Source organism: Cotesia glomerata, linkage group LG9, assembly GCF_020080835.1.
Source record: "Cotesia glomerata isolate CgM1 linkage group LG9, MPM_Cglom_v2.3, whole genome shotgun sequence".
NCBI classification, from domain to species: Eukaryota; Metazoa; Arthropoda; class Insecta; order Hymenoptera; family Braconidae; genus Cotesia; species Cotesia glomerata.
In genome coordinates this window covers 5,258,503-5,275,239 of record NC_058166.1, presented here as the reverse complement: position 1 = coordinate 5,275,239, position 16,737 = coordinate 5,258,503, and the positions used below count along the sequence as shown (strand labels likewise).

General features: G+C 30.3%; 1 protein-coding gene across 2 annotated transcripts; it reads left to right on the top strand.

The window, feature by feature from the left end:
* Positions 1-5,121: 5,121 nt before the first annotated feature.
* LOC123271730 (odorant receptor 13a-like) lies at positions 5,122-12,792 on the top strand. Of its 2 annotated transcripts, XM_044738126.1 has the most exons (4): positions 5,122-5,618; positions 6,637-6,707; positions 6,786-7,360; positions 12,401-12,792. In XM_044738126.1, exons 1-4 carry the CDS (start codon positions 5,469-5,471, stop codon positions 12,739-12,741), a joined length of 1,137 nt encoding a protein of 378 aa, XP_044594061.1. In that variant the 5' UTR covers positions 5,122-5,468; the 3' UTR covers positions 12,742-12,792. The 2 variants fall into 2 exon arrangements, with proteins under 2 accessions (XP_044594061.1, XP_044594059.1); XM_044738124.1 differs by having other exon boundaries at positions 5,125-5,618; positions 6,637-7,360.
* Positions 12,793-16,737: the final 3,945 nt, after the last annotated feature.

The window sequence follows — 16,737 nt, the reverse complement described above, 5'->3', positions numbered from 1 at the left end:
AACTTGCATTGGTCTTTTTCAAATGGCGCTGGTTATTCAGGTATATAACGTACTAACCCAGTTTATTCAATTTTTAATGTGTCATAGGGTCTCAAAAATGGTAGAAACGTCTTTAGAGATACGATAATACTTCTGAGTGGGCTGACTCACCTGTTTTACTGGTCTATTTACGGGAATTTTTTTATTAAAGAGGTTTATACTCTCATTACTAACTAGAGGATTCATTTCGGTGGTCTTCATAGAAGTGAAATTTTACTGTTGCAGCATGACGACTTGCTGATAAGCATTTACGATTGTGGATGGGAAAATAATTTCAAAACGATGGACAAACAAGTAATCCTTAATGGATTATTACAAGGATTTAAGCCGATGGTTATGACCGCGGGTTACTTTTTCATTTTTTTCATGGAAACTTACTTGTCAATAGCTATAATTTAAAATTGATCATTTAATAACCCGTAAAAAATTTTTATTCATGGTTTGATACCGTCTAATCTAAATCATTTTCAAATTAGGACATATCACGCCATATTCACAGGCCATATATATATATATATATATATATATATATATATATATATATATATATATATATATATATATATATATATATATATAGTGACCCAGAGTAACGGACGCCATTGTAGCATCTGATAAAAAAAATAATTCTGAGACGAAAAGTCCTTAGCCATTTTTTAATCAGACGCATAGATAATTAATTATTAATTTAAATAACGTCTTTTTATGCGTTAGAAAGAGAGTACCAGTGACCAGTCAAGTGCATTCCAAACGAAGACGCTTGCACGTGTGAATGTGTAAATGTGTGTGACTACATTAGCTAGTTAGTCATACAGTTAGTTGTGTCTTTGTTTGGCACATACTTTACTGGACACTGGCGCTCTCTCTCTAACATATAAAGAGACGTTATTTTAATTAATAATTAATTAACTATCCGTCTAATTGAAAAATGGCTAAGGACTTTTCATCTCAGAATTATTTTTTTCATCAGATGCTACAATGGCATCCGTTACTTCTGGGGCACCCTGTATATATATTAGGGTCACTCATAATTTTTTTTTTTTTCTTTAATTAGTCATATCGCTGACTAACTGTTGGGAGTGGTACGTTGGGGTCTTTTGGGTTTTTAAAAATCTTAACCTACGTGGCAAGGTCAAATCTCAACCAAGCTGGTTTCTAAGACCAGCTTGGGATTCGAATCCACGCCTGGTAGTTGATTAAATAAAATTATTAAATTAAAAAAAAAATTATATTTTCTATGTTGTGCTTGATTTTTAGTTCATCTAGTGATGTATTTTTATCGATTATGGTACTAAATAAAAAAAAAAGTGCATGGAATTTTAATTTTAATAGTAGAAGGTCGCTCGAAAAAATCTAAACTAATGCACTAATAAATTGAAAAAAATTATGAGCAACCTTTTAAAATTTTAATTTTGAACTGAAATTTTCAGAAAATTATTTTTTTTTAGTTTATAAAATTATACTGTAACGAGAAAAAAAATAAAAAAAAAAAAAGTTCGATTTTTGACGATTTTTGAAATTTTAAAAAATTTGGAGTGACTTCTTAAAAATTTTTTTTTGAACTGTCTTTTGGAGAGGGCTATTAAAACATCAAAAACTAACATTTTTTCACTTGAGACTCAAAAAAAAACATTCAATGGTGCGGCGGTGATACGGCACTTGTAAAATAACCAAAATTTTCACGGCTGTAGTGCAGCGGTGGTGCGGCGCTTAAAAAGCCGTGCAGCGGTGTTGCGGCGGTGGTGCGGCGGAATTCTGTTTTTACTCGGGGTAACATAAATTCTAGTCCTTTTGTCGCGCATTCTTATGAAATAAATCAACGATTTTTATTTGTCATGAAAGTCCTCGGATTAGGGTTAAAAGGTGCAGCAAAATTTTGTGGATTAATGGACATGCGAGCCTTTATATCACAGCCCACTTACGATTTGATAATAGATAATATTCACTCCAGTATAAAAACAGCCACCGAAAAACTTTTTCAACAGGCTTGTACTGAAGAAAAACATTTGACTTCCGAACATCAAGGCAATGAAGATTCGACAGAATTAACTGTATCTGGCGATGGTACATGGAAAAAGCGAGGGTTTAGTTCCTTGTACGGTGTGACATCATTGATCAGATACTATTCTGGTAAAATCATAGATATTGTTGTGAAAAGTTCTTACTGCAAACAGTGTGAAACTTGGAAGAAGAAACTCAGTACCGAAGAATATAAGGAATGGTATGCAGAACATGAAGATACTTGCACTGCAAATCATTCTGGTTCTTCTGGGAAAATGGAAGTTGATTCAGTCATCGAAATGTTCCAACGTTCATTGAAAAAACTTGGAGTCATGTACAAAAATTACATCGGAGACGGTGACTCCAAAACGTACTCAGGAATTTTAAAGGCTGTACCTTATGGTGATCAAGAAGTTGTAAAAAAAGAATGTATTGGACACGTACAGAAACGAATGGGCACGCGTCTCAGAGATTGTGTCAACAAAAATGTTGAAACAGTTGAAAACAAAAAAGGAAAAAAAATACAAAAAAAAACTCTCGGTGGAAAAGGCAAACTTACTGGAAAGATGATCGATAAGTTGACAGTTTATTATGGCTTAGCAATAAGGAGAAATTGTGATTCCCTTCAAAAAATGTATAATGCTATATGGGCCACATATTACCATTATTGTTCAAGTGACGAAGAACCTCAGCACGACAAGTGCCCGGAAGGACCAGAATCATGGTGCGACTGGCAGAAGGTTGCAGCTGCCAATCAATTATCCACTTTCGAACATGATTATGAGCCATTATCAAAAGATGTTGCTGAGGCTATACATCCGATTTTCACAGATCTCAGCAGTGAGAATTTATTGGAGAGATGTGTAGGTGATTTTAACCAAAATAACAACGAGAGCTATAATCAACTGATTTGAAAAATCTCTCCCAAAATTGTTCCAGCCGGTTCGAAAACTGTGGAAATTGCTGCATACATAGCTGCTGGCATATTTAATGAAGGAATGGCATCACTATTGTATTATATGAATGCAATAGGAATTACACTTGAGAATTACACTTTTTTTCGACCGTCTAACTGTATATAACCCCTGAATAAACCAAAAGCAGCTGTAGTGCAGTGCAGTGCACAAAAATCGGGATCAAGTTCGGATTGAATTTATATTTAAATTTTTATTTGTCTCAATCAAGTTTAAATGCAAATTTTTTGAAAAAAAAATTGAAATTTCCAAATTTCCAAAAAAATAAAATTTCAAAACAACATAATTTTCAAAAAATCTAAGATTTTCAAACAATTAAACTTTTAAAAAAAAATCAAATTTTCAAAAAAAAAGTTTTGAAGGGGAATTAAAAATTGTTAAGAAAAACAATTAAAATTAATTGAATTTATTAATAGTATGCACCAACAGTATCCAATGAAGCTTAAAACTAATCATTATTAAACTATTAATCATAATTATCTAATTATTCAAATTAAAATTTTCCCGCCAACGATGGCAATTATAGAGAGCATATACTCTTTGCTCCAGCTGATGGTATCGTATTTTGAAATGCAGCGAGTTTGAAGTTTGACTAAGTACATGTAAATTTTCTTCTGCATTGAATTAAATAATATTCTTAAAGCTATCGGATGTAATAAACATTTACCTATTTCAGTATATGCATTCTGTTAAAGAAGTTCAATGAACAAATTATCAAAATGATAGAGTTATAATCAATTCAATTATAATGAAACCATGAAAAAAATATTAATAACTGATAATAATACTTTTCTAGTAACCCAAGTCTTGGGTAATTGCTATTTTGATAATACTTAATCATACTTGATCATTTAAACTAATCAATAACAGCTTTAACACTAAAAAAAATAATCGGTAGAAGTTACCGATTTTTCGGTAGAGGTTACCGATTTTTTGGTAGAGGCTACCGATTACAAAATCGGTAGCTGCTACCGAAAATAAATTGGTAACCTCTGCCGATTTTAATCAATTGCCTCTACCGAAAAATCTATAGCCTCTACCGATTATCAATCGGTAGCTTCTACCGATTATTTTTTTCAGTGAATATTTAGAAATTTTTATCTTATATGGATTTAAACGATTATGTTATTACTTATTTTAATATTTTTAAGAAAAAAATGTGCAAAACTGAAATATGGATGTGAGTAAAATATTTAATTAAGTAAATTTATATTATTTTTTCTTTCAGAATTTCTACAATCTGAGGTGGTTACAGTTATCACAGTAATTCGTTATCACAGTTTTCACAGTTATCACAGTTTTCGATAGTAATTGTTACCATTATTAATGATAACTATTACAAAATCATCAATGATACAACCTATTATTTTGTTACTGATTAATTTTAATACCATTTCAGATAGTTGGAGTTAATATTGTTGTATATTAGGTAGTATGATTAATTTTTCTCGGTGCAGATTGACTTTTAGTCCACTTTATCAATTGTTTGAATTTAAATCCTTAAATCTGGACATTTAAAACAAACGTAGATCTAAAAAAGCTGTAAAAAAATAGTGTCAGCTAATTAATTAAATTCTTATCGAGAAAAACGTACACAAATAAAGTTTCATATGACAAATAAGGTACGATTTTCATGATAATTGTTAGACTATTTCCAAAAATCAAACAATCAACGTAAACGTTGAATGTTATACCTATATGTCGTGATTATTATATAATTTTTGTTTTAACTCCATAGTTCTATTCACTTCCATCGAAGAGAATTTTGATTTCCAAATGTAGCTATCAGTTATAATGCTAATTTTCCATTTTAAAGTTTTTACTGTTTATGTAGATTCACTTTGGAACTAAATGTTAAATTCAGAAAAAAATGGAAGATCAGTGCAATCATAATCGTTGTGCGTTGATAATTGTTTCAATAAAATCTGCCAGATAAATTTTATGTTGAAATCTGAAAATTCAAATGTTTCTAAAAACAATCCACTAATTACAGAATTTATTCATTTGAAAACAGGTTCTGAAATAATGAATAACTTTTAATTGAATATGTCTCACTTATTCAAAAATCTTAATATGATACTATGTCTTGAACTCATTTTAGTCAATCCTGAGTACTCTCATAAGTTTAAATCACCACTTTTTCCGATGTATCTCTTTCGTTGGTTGCATGAAGACTGTCTTGAAAATCAATAGCACTAATACTGAATCCTTTCTTTTTTTACACATGCTTATTTTATGCATGAGACTACATTGAATAATTACGAGAAAGTTTAATGAAAAAGTTTATGAATTCAATATGACCCTTTATTATAGAAATTTTCATAATGTATGTATACGCAAAGAAACTTTATTCTAAAATTGGTCGCTGTAAAACTTCAAGATATAAACTTTATCAAGTGAGAATAAAAATAGTCTACGTTTGAGAGAGGCTATTGAACTAAATTTATAGTTACGATGGCAACGACAAAAAATATAAACTGGAATAGCAATACTCAATATGCTTTTGGTCTTTACAAGCTTATTACAAAATGTCTTGGAACTTGGCCATTCGACTGTCAATCAATCTTATCAAAAATACAAACACTGATTGTTGTTATTCTCGAGGTGATGTAATACTTAAAAAGAAAATATTTTTTGGAATTCCATGAAATAATTATCAGTTATAATGCATATTAAATTTGCATTTTTTTTCTAATATTTATAAATTTTTTATAATTTCATTGAACAATTTCATTTCGACTGCAGTCGACTCTTTTAAAAGCCTCTCTATGCGGACAATAAGTTGTTCTTTCACCAATAAATAATACTCCTAAATAGGAGATCAAAGATTGGAGTTTTCAATAGAGTAGACTGTTCCGAAAATCAATGAAAATTTTCCAATAGTTGTGACAATTATATAAAAATAAGTGCACGTGTGTAGATGTGAGTAAAATAAAAATGCTAAAAAAAATATTTTCTAAAATTTTTTAAGATTAAAAAAAATAAAATAAAAGTTCCAATGAAACTATTATTAAGGAATATAAACAATTATTGTTCGAATGGGTCATGAAAAAAAACTGTTGAAAAATTTGAAAGGAAAAATTTTTAACGGTTACTGGAAGACCTTAAAAAATTGTGTAAATTAAAATTAAAAAATCTTCAAACTGCCCAATTTGTTGTAGAATATCTCGTATATGGAAAAAATATTCTATGTTAGAGAAACAATTTTGTTGATTTGAGAAAATATTTTTGAAAACTAAAATTATTTTAGTTGAAGAAAAATTTTCTTGAACTAAGACAATTTTGATTTTGTTGAGAATTTTTATGTTTCAAGTAAACTTTTTTGTCTATATTAAATGAAATTCTACACTAAAAATTTTGAACCAATAATACATTTTTAAGAGTTTGACTAAATAAATTTTACTTTGTACAAAAAACTTTCTGTTCGATTTAAAACAATCAAAATTTTCTAATTTTTTTCTTGGTTCAAGATTTTCCACTTGAATCAAGTGAATTTTTGTATCAGTACAGCGAAAAGATTAAAAAATGTTAAATAGTCAAGAGGGTCTGATATTTTTATTGTTACAAGCTTGAATCGTAAAGTTTGATCACTATCTCTAACAATTTAATAATGTTTTAATAGATTACAATGGCAACCAGCATTCTATTAGAATCTAATCTCAACTGCGGAGTATTACATGATATAAGCCAAATGTACGCGCTAATAGCTTGTTGTTTTATTGTAATAGTAAAATTAGCAACGCTCAGAATTAATAACGGAAAATTTCTCAGAATTATGTCATCGAGTATAAACGACTGGACGACGATGCTAGATCCAAAAGCTTTTGAAATTATGAGAAAGAATGCAAAATTGGCTCGGTTTGTTTGCCTTTTTCAAATGATTTCTGGTTATCTGACAGACGCTATTTTTATTACGGGGCCATTAATATTTCTCACTATATATGACATGCCTATTGATGCTAATATGACGAGCAATTCCTCTGTTCCTAAATTTCAACCTCTGCCTTTGGGAACTGGATGTTTATTTAATGAAATGTCAACACATACATATGCTGCAATTTATATCCTACAATCGATCCAAATTTTATCGACATGCACTGGTAACGTAGGATGTGACTGTTACATTTTTGGGATAGCTTTACATGTCGCCGGACAACTCGATTGGCTAGGAGAACAATTTCGAACTTTGAATATTAAATCAACTGAACAAGAATACACGAAAACACTCGGACCTCTTGTAAGAAGACACAATCAATTGATACAGTTTGCAAACGATTTGGAAGATTCATTCAATCTTTGTATTATCCTCATACTCGCGGTGAATATGGTACAAATCTGTTTAAGTGGTAAGAATATTCAAATTTTTTTTTATCTTTTAGACTTCATGTCAAAAGCCATGCATTGAAAATCTAATCCTAAATAAAAAAAATAGAATAAAGAAAGCTACATGCATGAACTTCCCATACGAATTTGCCGATGCTCAACAATTTCCGTTCATTGGCCAACCCGAGTCGAAATTTTGATCGTGTTTTGAACCTCCTAAGGTACGATCAACTTCGGATCATGGAGTTCAAAGTACGATAAATTTCCATGTTAAATTTGATCGTATTTTGAACTCCACAGTGGTACAAATTTCCGTTTTTACCACTCTGGAGTCCAAAGTACGATCAGACAGAAATAAAAATTCGGTCCGATTTTGAACGCCTTGATCGTATTTTATAATGATAATAATAATAATAATACCAGGACTGGGCCATAGTTAATTTTTAAGTCTGGCTCATGCCATTTGATTAAAAATTTATAAAAAAAAGAATTTTTCAATGCCATTTTTTTAGTTTGATTTGGATGTAGAGGTAACGCAACGTTAGACCATTTGACTCTTAATTTAGACCTAACTATTGCTAATTATAGAAATAAAGTGAAAATCGCATTTCGTTCTAACCGAGATTCGAACCCAAGCCGCGCGATTGCCAGACCGATAACTAACCCCGACGCCGTATGACCGATGAGGTGATGCACATCTCATCATTCTCATAAACTAAATCTGTAAGGTGACGGTTTATCATTTATATAATTTATGTTACTTGATATTGTGTTTAGATGAAAATTAACTATTTTTTACAGATGTTTATTAGTTAAAAAAATGCAAGAACTAAGTTCTTATCTTATATTACCTTAGACTTTGTACATTGTTCTGTATATTTTTAATATCTTATTTTAGATTTTAATGTTTAAAATTAGAGTATTAAAAATTCAACTGTAACTTATAACATTTTAATTGTTTTAAGACCAAATCAATTTTAACGATATGCAATTGTTTTGGTTAAATAATAAATTAAATATACACTCATTAATCCATTTACCTGACAGTGAAAAATTTAGGACTTTTGTGGGTTCATACGTGCTATGAATTCGAAGATCTGAATAATCAAATATTAACACTGTTGCATGGTACCTGACATATTGATAGGCAGCTAGCAAGATCTCAAAGCCAATTCATAATAATGACAAAATTTATTCAACTATCAGCAAATGAAAATGTACGTAATTTTTGTCAGGACAAAAAAGTACACACAAACATTTTGAATCATACTTCTGATAATTGTTACAGTGTTGCCAATTACAAGTGTCTTGAAAATGTTGATATTCCATTAATAATTATGCTTGAAATTCAATGAAGTGAGTTATTAATTGATAGTATTACTATAAGACTATACTTGAGGCTTATGAAAAAGAATAAGCTATATGTCTCTGAAATGTATAAAGATAACTTGCAAACACAATCTTTAGTGGTGCAATATCTAAAAAATAACCATCTCCAGTTTGGACTGATTTATTGTTTTATGCAATGATCATGCTGTATTTATTTACAAAACATTCGTAATTGTAAAATTAATCATCACTTTACTATTATTCGTGGAGTAGTTGCAAATAACGTATTTGTTACTAATGGTGATAATTTTTTAAATGATAGAAGATCATTCTTATGTAAGTGCGATAAAACTGAAAACATTGAAGGTGTCGCGGTAGAATCATTAGCAGCACCTTGCTTCTATATAATAAGTAATATAGTTTAATAAGTAATTAAATTTAATTTAATAAGTAATAAGTTTAAAATAAACTAAAAACATGCTTTTTATAGAAAACCAAACTAAAAAGAGAAAATGAATTTGGATAAATGTAAATTAACAATAGTGTAAATAAGAAAAATATGTACTTTATTGTAAAAAAAGGCGTAGGGTGCATGGTGTCAATAGTTATAAATATTTTATTGACAGATATAAGTAGAAGGATTATTATTTCGACAATAGCTTAAAAAGCACCCCACGCTTTTTTTAAAATAAAATACATTTTTTTCTTATTTACACTATTATTAATTTATATTTATTAAAATTTTTTACATTATTCTTAATTCAAATTTATTAAAATTTATTTTCTATTTTTTAGTTTGGTTTTCTATAAAAAGCGTTTTTTTTTAGTTTTTTTTAAACTATTATTTAGTTTCTACTTTTTAGTTTGGTTTATTTATTTTAAACTACTATTAATTCCGTGATTACTATTAGTAACTATAATTATGACTATTGCCTTGACTATTGTGCCGAGCCGAGTGCTCGAATCAAAATGGTACGCATACGCAAGACCACGCGCTTGTATAATAAGTAATGAATATTTTTTTGGAGGACTTTTTCGATCCAAATTATTAAATTGCGTAGGACCATATTAAATACTCTATCCATAAAATTAACCCAATAATTAATTAGATGTAATAAATATATTATTAAATATTGTTATATATAATTATACATAATTATATATGATTAGATATGATTATATTTAGCCATTTTTCATATATAATCATATATAACCAATTTATATATAATTATATATAAATATTTTTTCTCGGGCACCTATTAATTGTTTTCAAGTGTAATAAAAAATTAGCCAGAGCATCGACCAAGCAATGGCTGATAATCAAATCACATACCATTATATTATAATAATTATTATAATATAACGATATTTAAATATCGTGCGGTAGCCGATGGCTTACCTAGACTAGGCCAGTACAAATCGCCGATGATTGGCCAAACACTAAAGCCAATGGTTTACCGAGGCTAGGCCGATACAAAACGCCGATACTTGGCCGAGCATTAGTAGCCGTGCCTTGGCCAATGAACGGAAATTGTTGAGCATCGGCAACTTCGTATGGGTAGTTGCCACTAACTTAACGACAACTTGCGGTCAATTTCCGAATTTGTAACTGTGAAAAAGAAGACCAATTTACAGCCGAAATTTGTCGCCCAATTTCTTGAGAAACTTGTCGTCAACTTGGTGTGAAAAAGTTTCAGAAGCAGTTTTTGCTGACAACTTGGTGAACAAGTTGACACCAACCGAGTGCATTTCCAATACTTGCTGCCAACTTGGTGACAAGTTGCGGCAGTAAATTGACGGAAAGTTGCGATCAACTTGGCTATCAGGACGATACATCGATACTGCCCTTCCGATATATCATATCCCATATTTAGAAAATTTTACAGCAGACAATAAAAACGGTTTATTTTTAACATTGATTAAATGGAATTCGACGGATGAAAATATTCATTTAAAAATATAGTTATTATACTATTTAATCTTTGAATTTTTAATATGACTCGCATAATATTGTTGTAATTATATTTAAAAAAAAAAAATCAATATATAAAATTTTGTGAGATACGACGTATTAAAATGACAGTATGGACATGTAAATAAATTTAAATTAACGTTAACTTATAATATTAACCCCTAGGGGAAATATTTCTCTGAGAAAACCAAGAATAATTTTTTATAAATACAAAGAACAGTTCTTAAATGTTTACTTTCAGAAGAGTTATTACTCTTTTACTACTACTACTCTTTAGGTTTTTACGATTACTACTGGGCTTTCAGAAAAGTTATTCAGAATTAATAAGACTTTATAAACTAAAAATACTTAGAGATTATAACTGTAAATACATAGACTAAAATATGTTTAGTATCAACTACTTCTAGCAGATTGCGTGTGTTTATAACATTCTTTCCTACCTAGAAAGTTGAGTTAAATATTTGATAGTCCAAATTAGCTACCGATTGGATTTACTTTTTGAGCAGTATCTGTTTCCAACAGCAAGTGCACTTCATTTGCCGTTGATGTTTTGACTTGCTCCTTTATGAGTGATTCGATGCGCATCAAAGTATTTTCGTGATGAAAATATTATTTTAAAAAAAATTTTGACAAAACATGCATTAATTCTTTTTTATAGTTTTATTTTAAATTTTCTCCAATTCTGATAAGTAAATTAAAAAAAAAAATATTCTTTTCTTTTCCTTTAAAACTAAATAAGTCTTATCAAGTTTTAATAACTCTTCGAGAAAGTCCGAAATTGCAGGGAAAATTTGACTTTTGAAGAATTTTGCAGAGTTTTGAAGACTTATTAAGACTTATTTTCAATACTTAGTTAAGGATTTGAAGACTTTCGAAAAGTCTTATTCAGTGTTGTAAAGATTTTTCAAGAGTTTTTTTAGAGACCCGAGTCAGAATAATGAACCTACATAAGCCTACAGGACAATTTTTAATTGTTTTAATCGATATTTTTATCTTTAATTGTTTTGATTGATCAATATAACCTCACAGAATATACTCATACCAATATTAAATAGTACAATACAAATGAATTTAAATAGTAACTAAAAAATTATTGACAAAAAAACTTAAAAATTCAATTTATAAATTGGATAATATCGATCAAAACAATCGAAAATTATCCTGTAGGCTCATGTAGATTCATGTAGGCTCATATAGGTTCATTAGTCTGACTCGGGGAATTATTTCCACAAGACGTCTTACAAGAAAAACAATCTAAGTTGATGATAGAATCAAAAACGATAGTGGATAAAGTCTGCTCAAACATTGAAAAAGTATAATTTTTAAGGAACTAACCTCAAATTTAATTCTTTTACAAAAAGAAAATTCAGCAATCATGCAACTTCCACCAGAAGTTTGAGTGTTAAAAATTGTCCTTAACTTAAGTACTACACTGATAAAAAAAAATTAACTTGACTCAAGAGCCAAAATCTTGAGCCAAGAATATCATTTTGAAGAAAATGATTTACTTGAGTCAAGAGAATAAATTCTTGAGACAAGAAAAATTTATTTAAATCAAGAATAATTTCAACTCAATTTTGACTCAAGAATTTATTCTCTTGACTCAAGAAAATCGTTTTCTTCAAAATGGTATTCGTGGTTCAAAATTTTGGCTCTTAAGTTAATTTTTTTATCAGTGTAGTATTGAGAACCTCCGGTAGAAAACGCATGATCGCATGAAATTTTTTTATAGGCTACTTTTTTGATAATCGTTATTTTCTAGGATTGCAGATGATCGTAGACTTGCGAAATGGAGACATTGCCTCAGTCATTAATGGAGCCATCATTTTTTACGTGTTTAATCTTCAAATTTTTCTTTATAGTTATGCGGGTGACCGATTGAGTTCTGGAATAGCAAACTTACACACCGCGATATACTGTAGTACATGGTACAATTTACCACAAAGAAATATTAAAGACCTGGTGTTTATTATGCTTAGAACTCATAAAACGTTTAATTTAACCGGCGGAAAAATTTATGCCATGAATATTGATAGTTTTAAAAATATTCTGAAGGCTACTTTATCGTACTTTTCGGTTATGCAAGCTATGTTAGAAGAATAAATGTATATTGAACTTTATAACAATAAACAATATGATACATAGTCAAAAATATCTTTGATATGATAATTTTGTTTATTACTCAATAAATTCGTGACGCTATTAAAAATTTTACCCTAAACTACAAAGAAAGAAATTCATCTAGCTTTAATTCAACCAATGAATTCTAAGAGTGCCTTAAGATTTTATAAGCTGTTGTATTTTTATAGTTAATTTTACAATATTAAATTTTTCAGTGCAATTTTCACGTAATCAGAAACGAAATTATGAATATCTATCTCTTCAGCTTATGCTGAATTGGTTTAATTGTAGAAGGCGACTTCTCTTCATGTTTCCATGCCCTTCAGCGCATTGAGACAATATTTTTTTCTTTGAATTTTATTATTTTGTAATATGTTGTAACGTTCTAAAATTTTGGGTCTTCCATATAACGACTTTTAATAATTTTTAAATCCCAGGTTAGCCTCGTTAGAGAGTCGATAGACCCCAGTTGGGCCAGTTGCTAGGCTTCTTCTTAAATTTTGAAGTTATTGTAGGGTTCAATTAAATTAAAATGCAAGATTTCGATTAATTAAATATATTATAAAAATTCAAATAAACTGGGTGGAGTCAGTCGGTCTCCGGACGTACGTCCGGGGCCTAAGATGTTTATTGGCTGACTGACTTCTCTGGATCTGCATCCAGTACAATAATAAAAACAATGATAAAAATGCAAACACTGCGTCTTAGGTTACTCTATGGTAGAATAGTCGTCGAAGTCCAACTCTCACACTGACGGTTAGGCTGGAGCTCGATGACACTGTTTTCGGAAGCGATTTCCGTTACCTTACGAAGCAATTAAAATTCTAAGAACTTTTAATATTTAATATAATAAATTCATTTTCGTTAATTTGTAAATTGAAATTTAGTGGGAACGTTACAATGTTGATTCCGGAACACCGAACTCAGCAAGAATTTCAGCTCGAGTTTTGCCACTCTTAAATGAATTAATTATTTGAAGCTTTTTGCTTAGAGAAAATGCTTTGAGTTTACGTTTCGACATTTTGATTACACTCTGGGTGAATGACATTGAGCAACTATTGTACGACTAACGAATATACAAGCAATTTGCTATAATTTGCTCAAATATAGAGGTTTTGGCGTCAATAATAACTTTTACTTGCAGAGGTTTTCATTTATCACGTATGGAGGTTTTAGAGAGTAAAACGAATGGGACTCGATAATTATTTTCATTTATCCACACTGATAAAAAAATTGACTTGACTTAAGAGCCAAACTCTTGAACCAAGAATTCCATTTTGAAGAAAATGATTTTCTTGAATCAAGAGAATACATTCTTGACTCAAGAAAATTTTCTTAGACCAAGAATAATTTCTTAGCTCAAGAATTTATTCTCTTGACTCAAGAAAATCATTTTCTTCAAAATGGTATTCTTGGTTCAAGAGTTTGGCTCTTGAGTCAAGTTAATTTTTTTATCAGTGCAGTTTTTTCACTTACCCAGTTGTCACTTACCAAGGTTCGACTGTATTAATAAGAACGATTCCGATGTGACATCTTTGGGAAACAGAAACCTCTAATAGAAGTAAAAATATGATTAAAAAGTTTGAAAAATTTAAAAGTGCATGCCTCATAACGCTCATTTATTTTTTAAGAAAAAAATGAACTGTATAATTCATTTTTAATAGAAAAAAAAATTAATTAAGTAATTTTGTACAGTATTTTCTAATTTTATTAATTATTGGCTCCCATTTTCCTTGTCAGTTTAAAAAAATCTAGTAGTAAGATTGCTTGATGTCATTTTAACTTAATTAAGTAGCCCTATAGTTCTCACGTGAGAGAAATAAGAAAAGTTCTTTTGTTTTTGTACGTGTGTATCATAGTGAATTTTAATAGGCATATCAAGTTAGCAGTGGCAGAGCCCATCTTGGACGGTCATTATTATTGATTTCTCGGAATCTAAACAAGCAACAATATTCTAAATAGAGCAACTAATTAGCAACAAAAAAGCAACAAATTTAGGACCACAAATAAATTTTGTTGCTTGAATAATAAGTCAATGCCTGATGGACGAGTCCATGCTAGCTTGATAGACCTAATTTTAATAAAAATTCATTAAAAATTAAACCTACGGAAACTAGGCTATTGCTATGAAATAAGACACAAGTTCATCGAATTCTGAAACTAATAAAGAAAGCCTGGTCTCGATAGCTAATAAAGAAAGCCTGATCAGTGATCTTTAATTGATCACTCAATGATCATTCATTGATCATTTAGGATTCATCAATTGATCATTGAATGTTCATAAATTGATCGCTGAGTAATCTCGAAGTGATTAATCGCTGATTTCCGTGATTAATAGGATACCTGTCAGTGATCAATGATTGATTAGCTCGTGATAAAAAATTAATCACTCGATGATCATTAACTGATGACTCAGAGGTAATTAATTGATCATTGAGTGATTGTTAATTGTTCACTTAATGATTACTAATTGATCGCGTAATGATCAATGATTAATCACCGTATGATCTCTCAGCGATAAAAAATTAATCTCTAAGTGATCATTGGATAATTTCTTACAAAATCACTAAATCATTAGATAATTTCTAAGCGATCACGTGCTGATTTTGTTGCTTGTCTTCCAACCCAAAGTGGTTGAGATAGTGCTTTACTTTTAGCACGTCAAAGTCAGGCAATTTTATAATTTTAATTTTAATTATATTTTTAGATAATGATTTCATGATTAATCATAGTAAAATTTAATTTTAATTAGCAAGAGAGCTTGATTGCCAATCATCAAGCCATCAATATGTTACAACCAAAAATTTATCAATAGAGGTCGCAAAAATAATTTTTTGACATTTTTCCGTATTGTCTTCATACAGTGATCAATTAGCGATCTCTGGCTGATCTCTTGTTAATCTATGGTAGACTCATAATTGATCAGTTAGTGATCATTTATCAATGATAGATCAACTCGAGATCAATCATTGATCACTTATTGATCACGTAGTGATTGAGTATTGATCAGTAATTGATCAATCCATTTTTGTAGGAGTTCTCCGCAATATTTTTTTCAAAACATTTTGTTTTTTTCTTTTTTTTATTAACATGTTTAGGTACTTCTGGCCAAATGCGAAAATTTCAGTGGAAATGCCCAAACAAAGCTCCTGCTAACAATTCTATGAAAATCAAATTAAATCATCTGCCCCTAAAATATCTCAGAAAATGCCTAAACACAGCTCCTGTTAAAAGCGGAACTCAAAATTCCAATTTTAAAAGGTTCCTCACGGAAATTTAATTTTAACACACCCTAATCTATATATATAGTATTATAGTGTAACAGGGAAAATCGAACTTCCCGGGGTCATTATCGACCACTTAATTAACGCACGGTAGGTCAGGGCTTTTCCTTACCTTTCGATTTTTGACAAGTAGTTTCGACTTGTCACCGGGCGTGCTAATCGAAAGTCCCCACTACTGTCCCCGTAAAATAAAGCGGGGCATAACAATAGGAAAGTTCGAGAGCCGGAGTTGGAGGGTTATAAAAGAGCCGACAGGAGGGACATCGAGGCTTTTTCCCTTCTGGAAGCCAGTGGCCTTTTGCCCTTGTGAATCAGTGACCTTGTTGAGATCAGTTTAAGTCAATAGAGTGCAAATTTGGACGTCGAGAATAAAGAGCAACTGCAGAGGGAGTTATCGGGAAATTTTTGGAATTGGACAACCCTGCCGCACCCTGGTTCAAGACGACAAGACGCCAAGCAGCTAAGCCCGCCAAGTTGGATCGGAGTATCAGTCGTCGTTGAATAAAACAATAATTGAGCCTCCAGGTATTTTCGATTATTGTAGACCAGATTTGATTATTGATTTAATTAAGAAGCTGAAATAATTAAATTTAATTTCTCGAGCGGTCATTTTTATATTAGCGAATTCGTACTTTAGTTTTTATTGTCAAGGTCAATTAGTTAGTTTTGTCGCTGAACTTTTATATTGAAAATT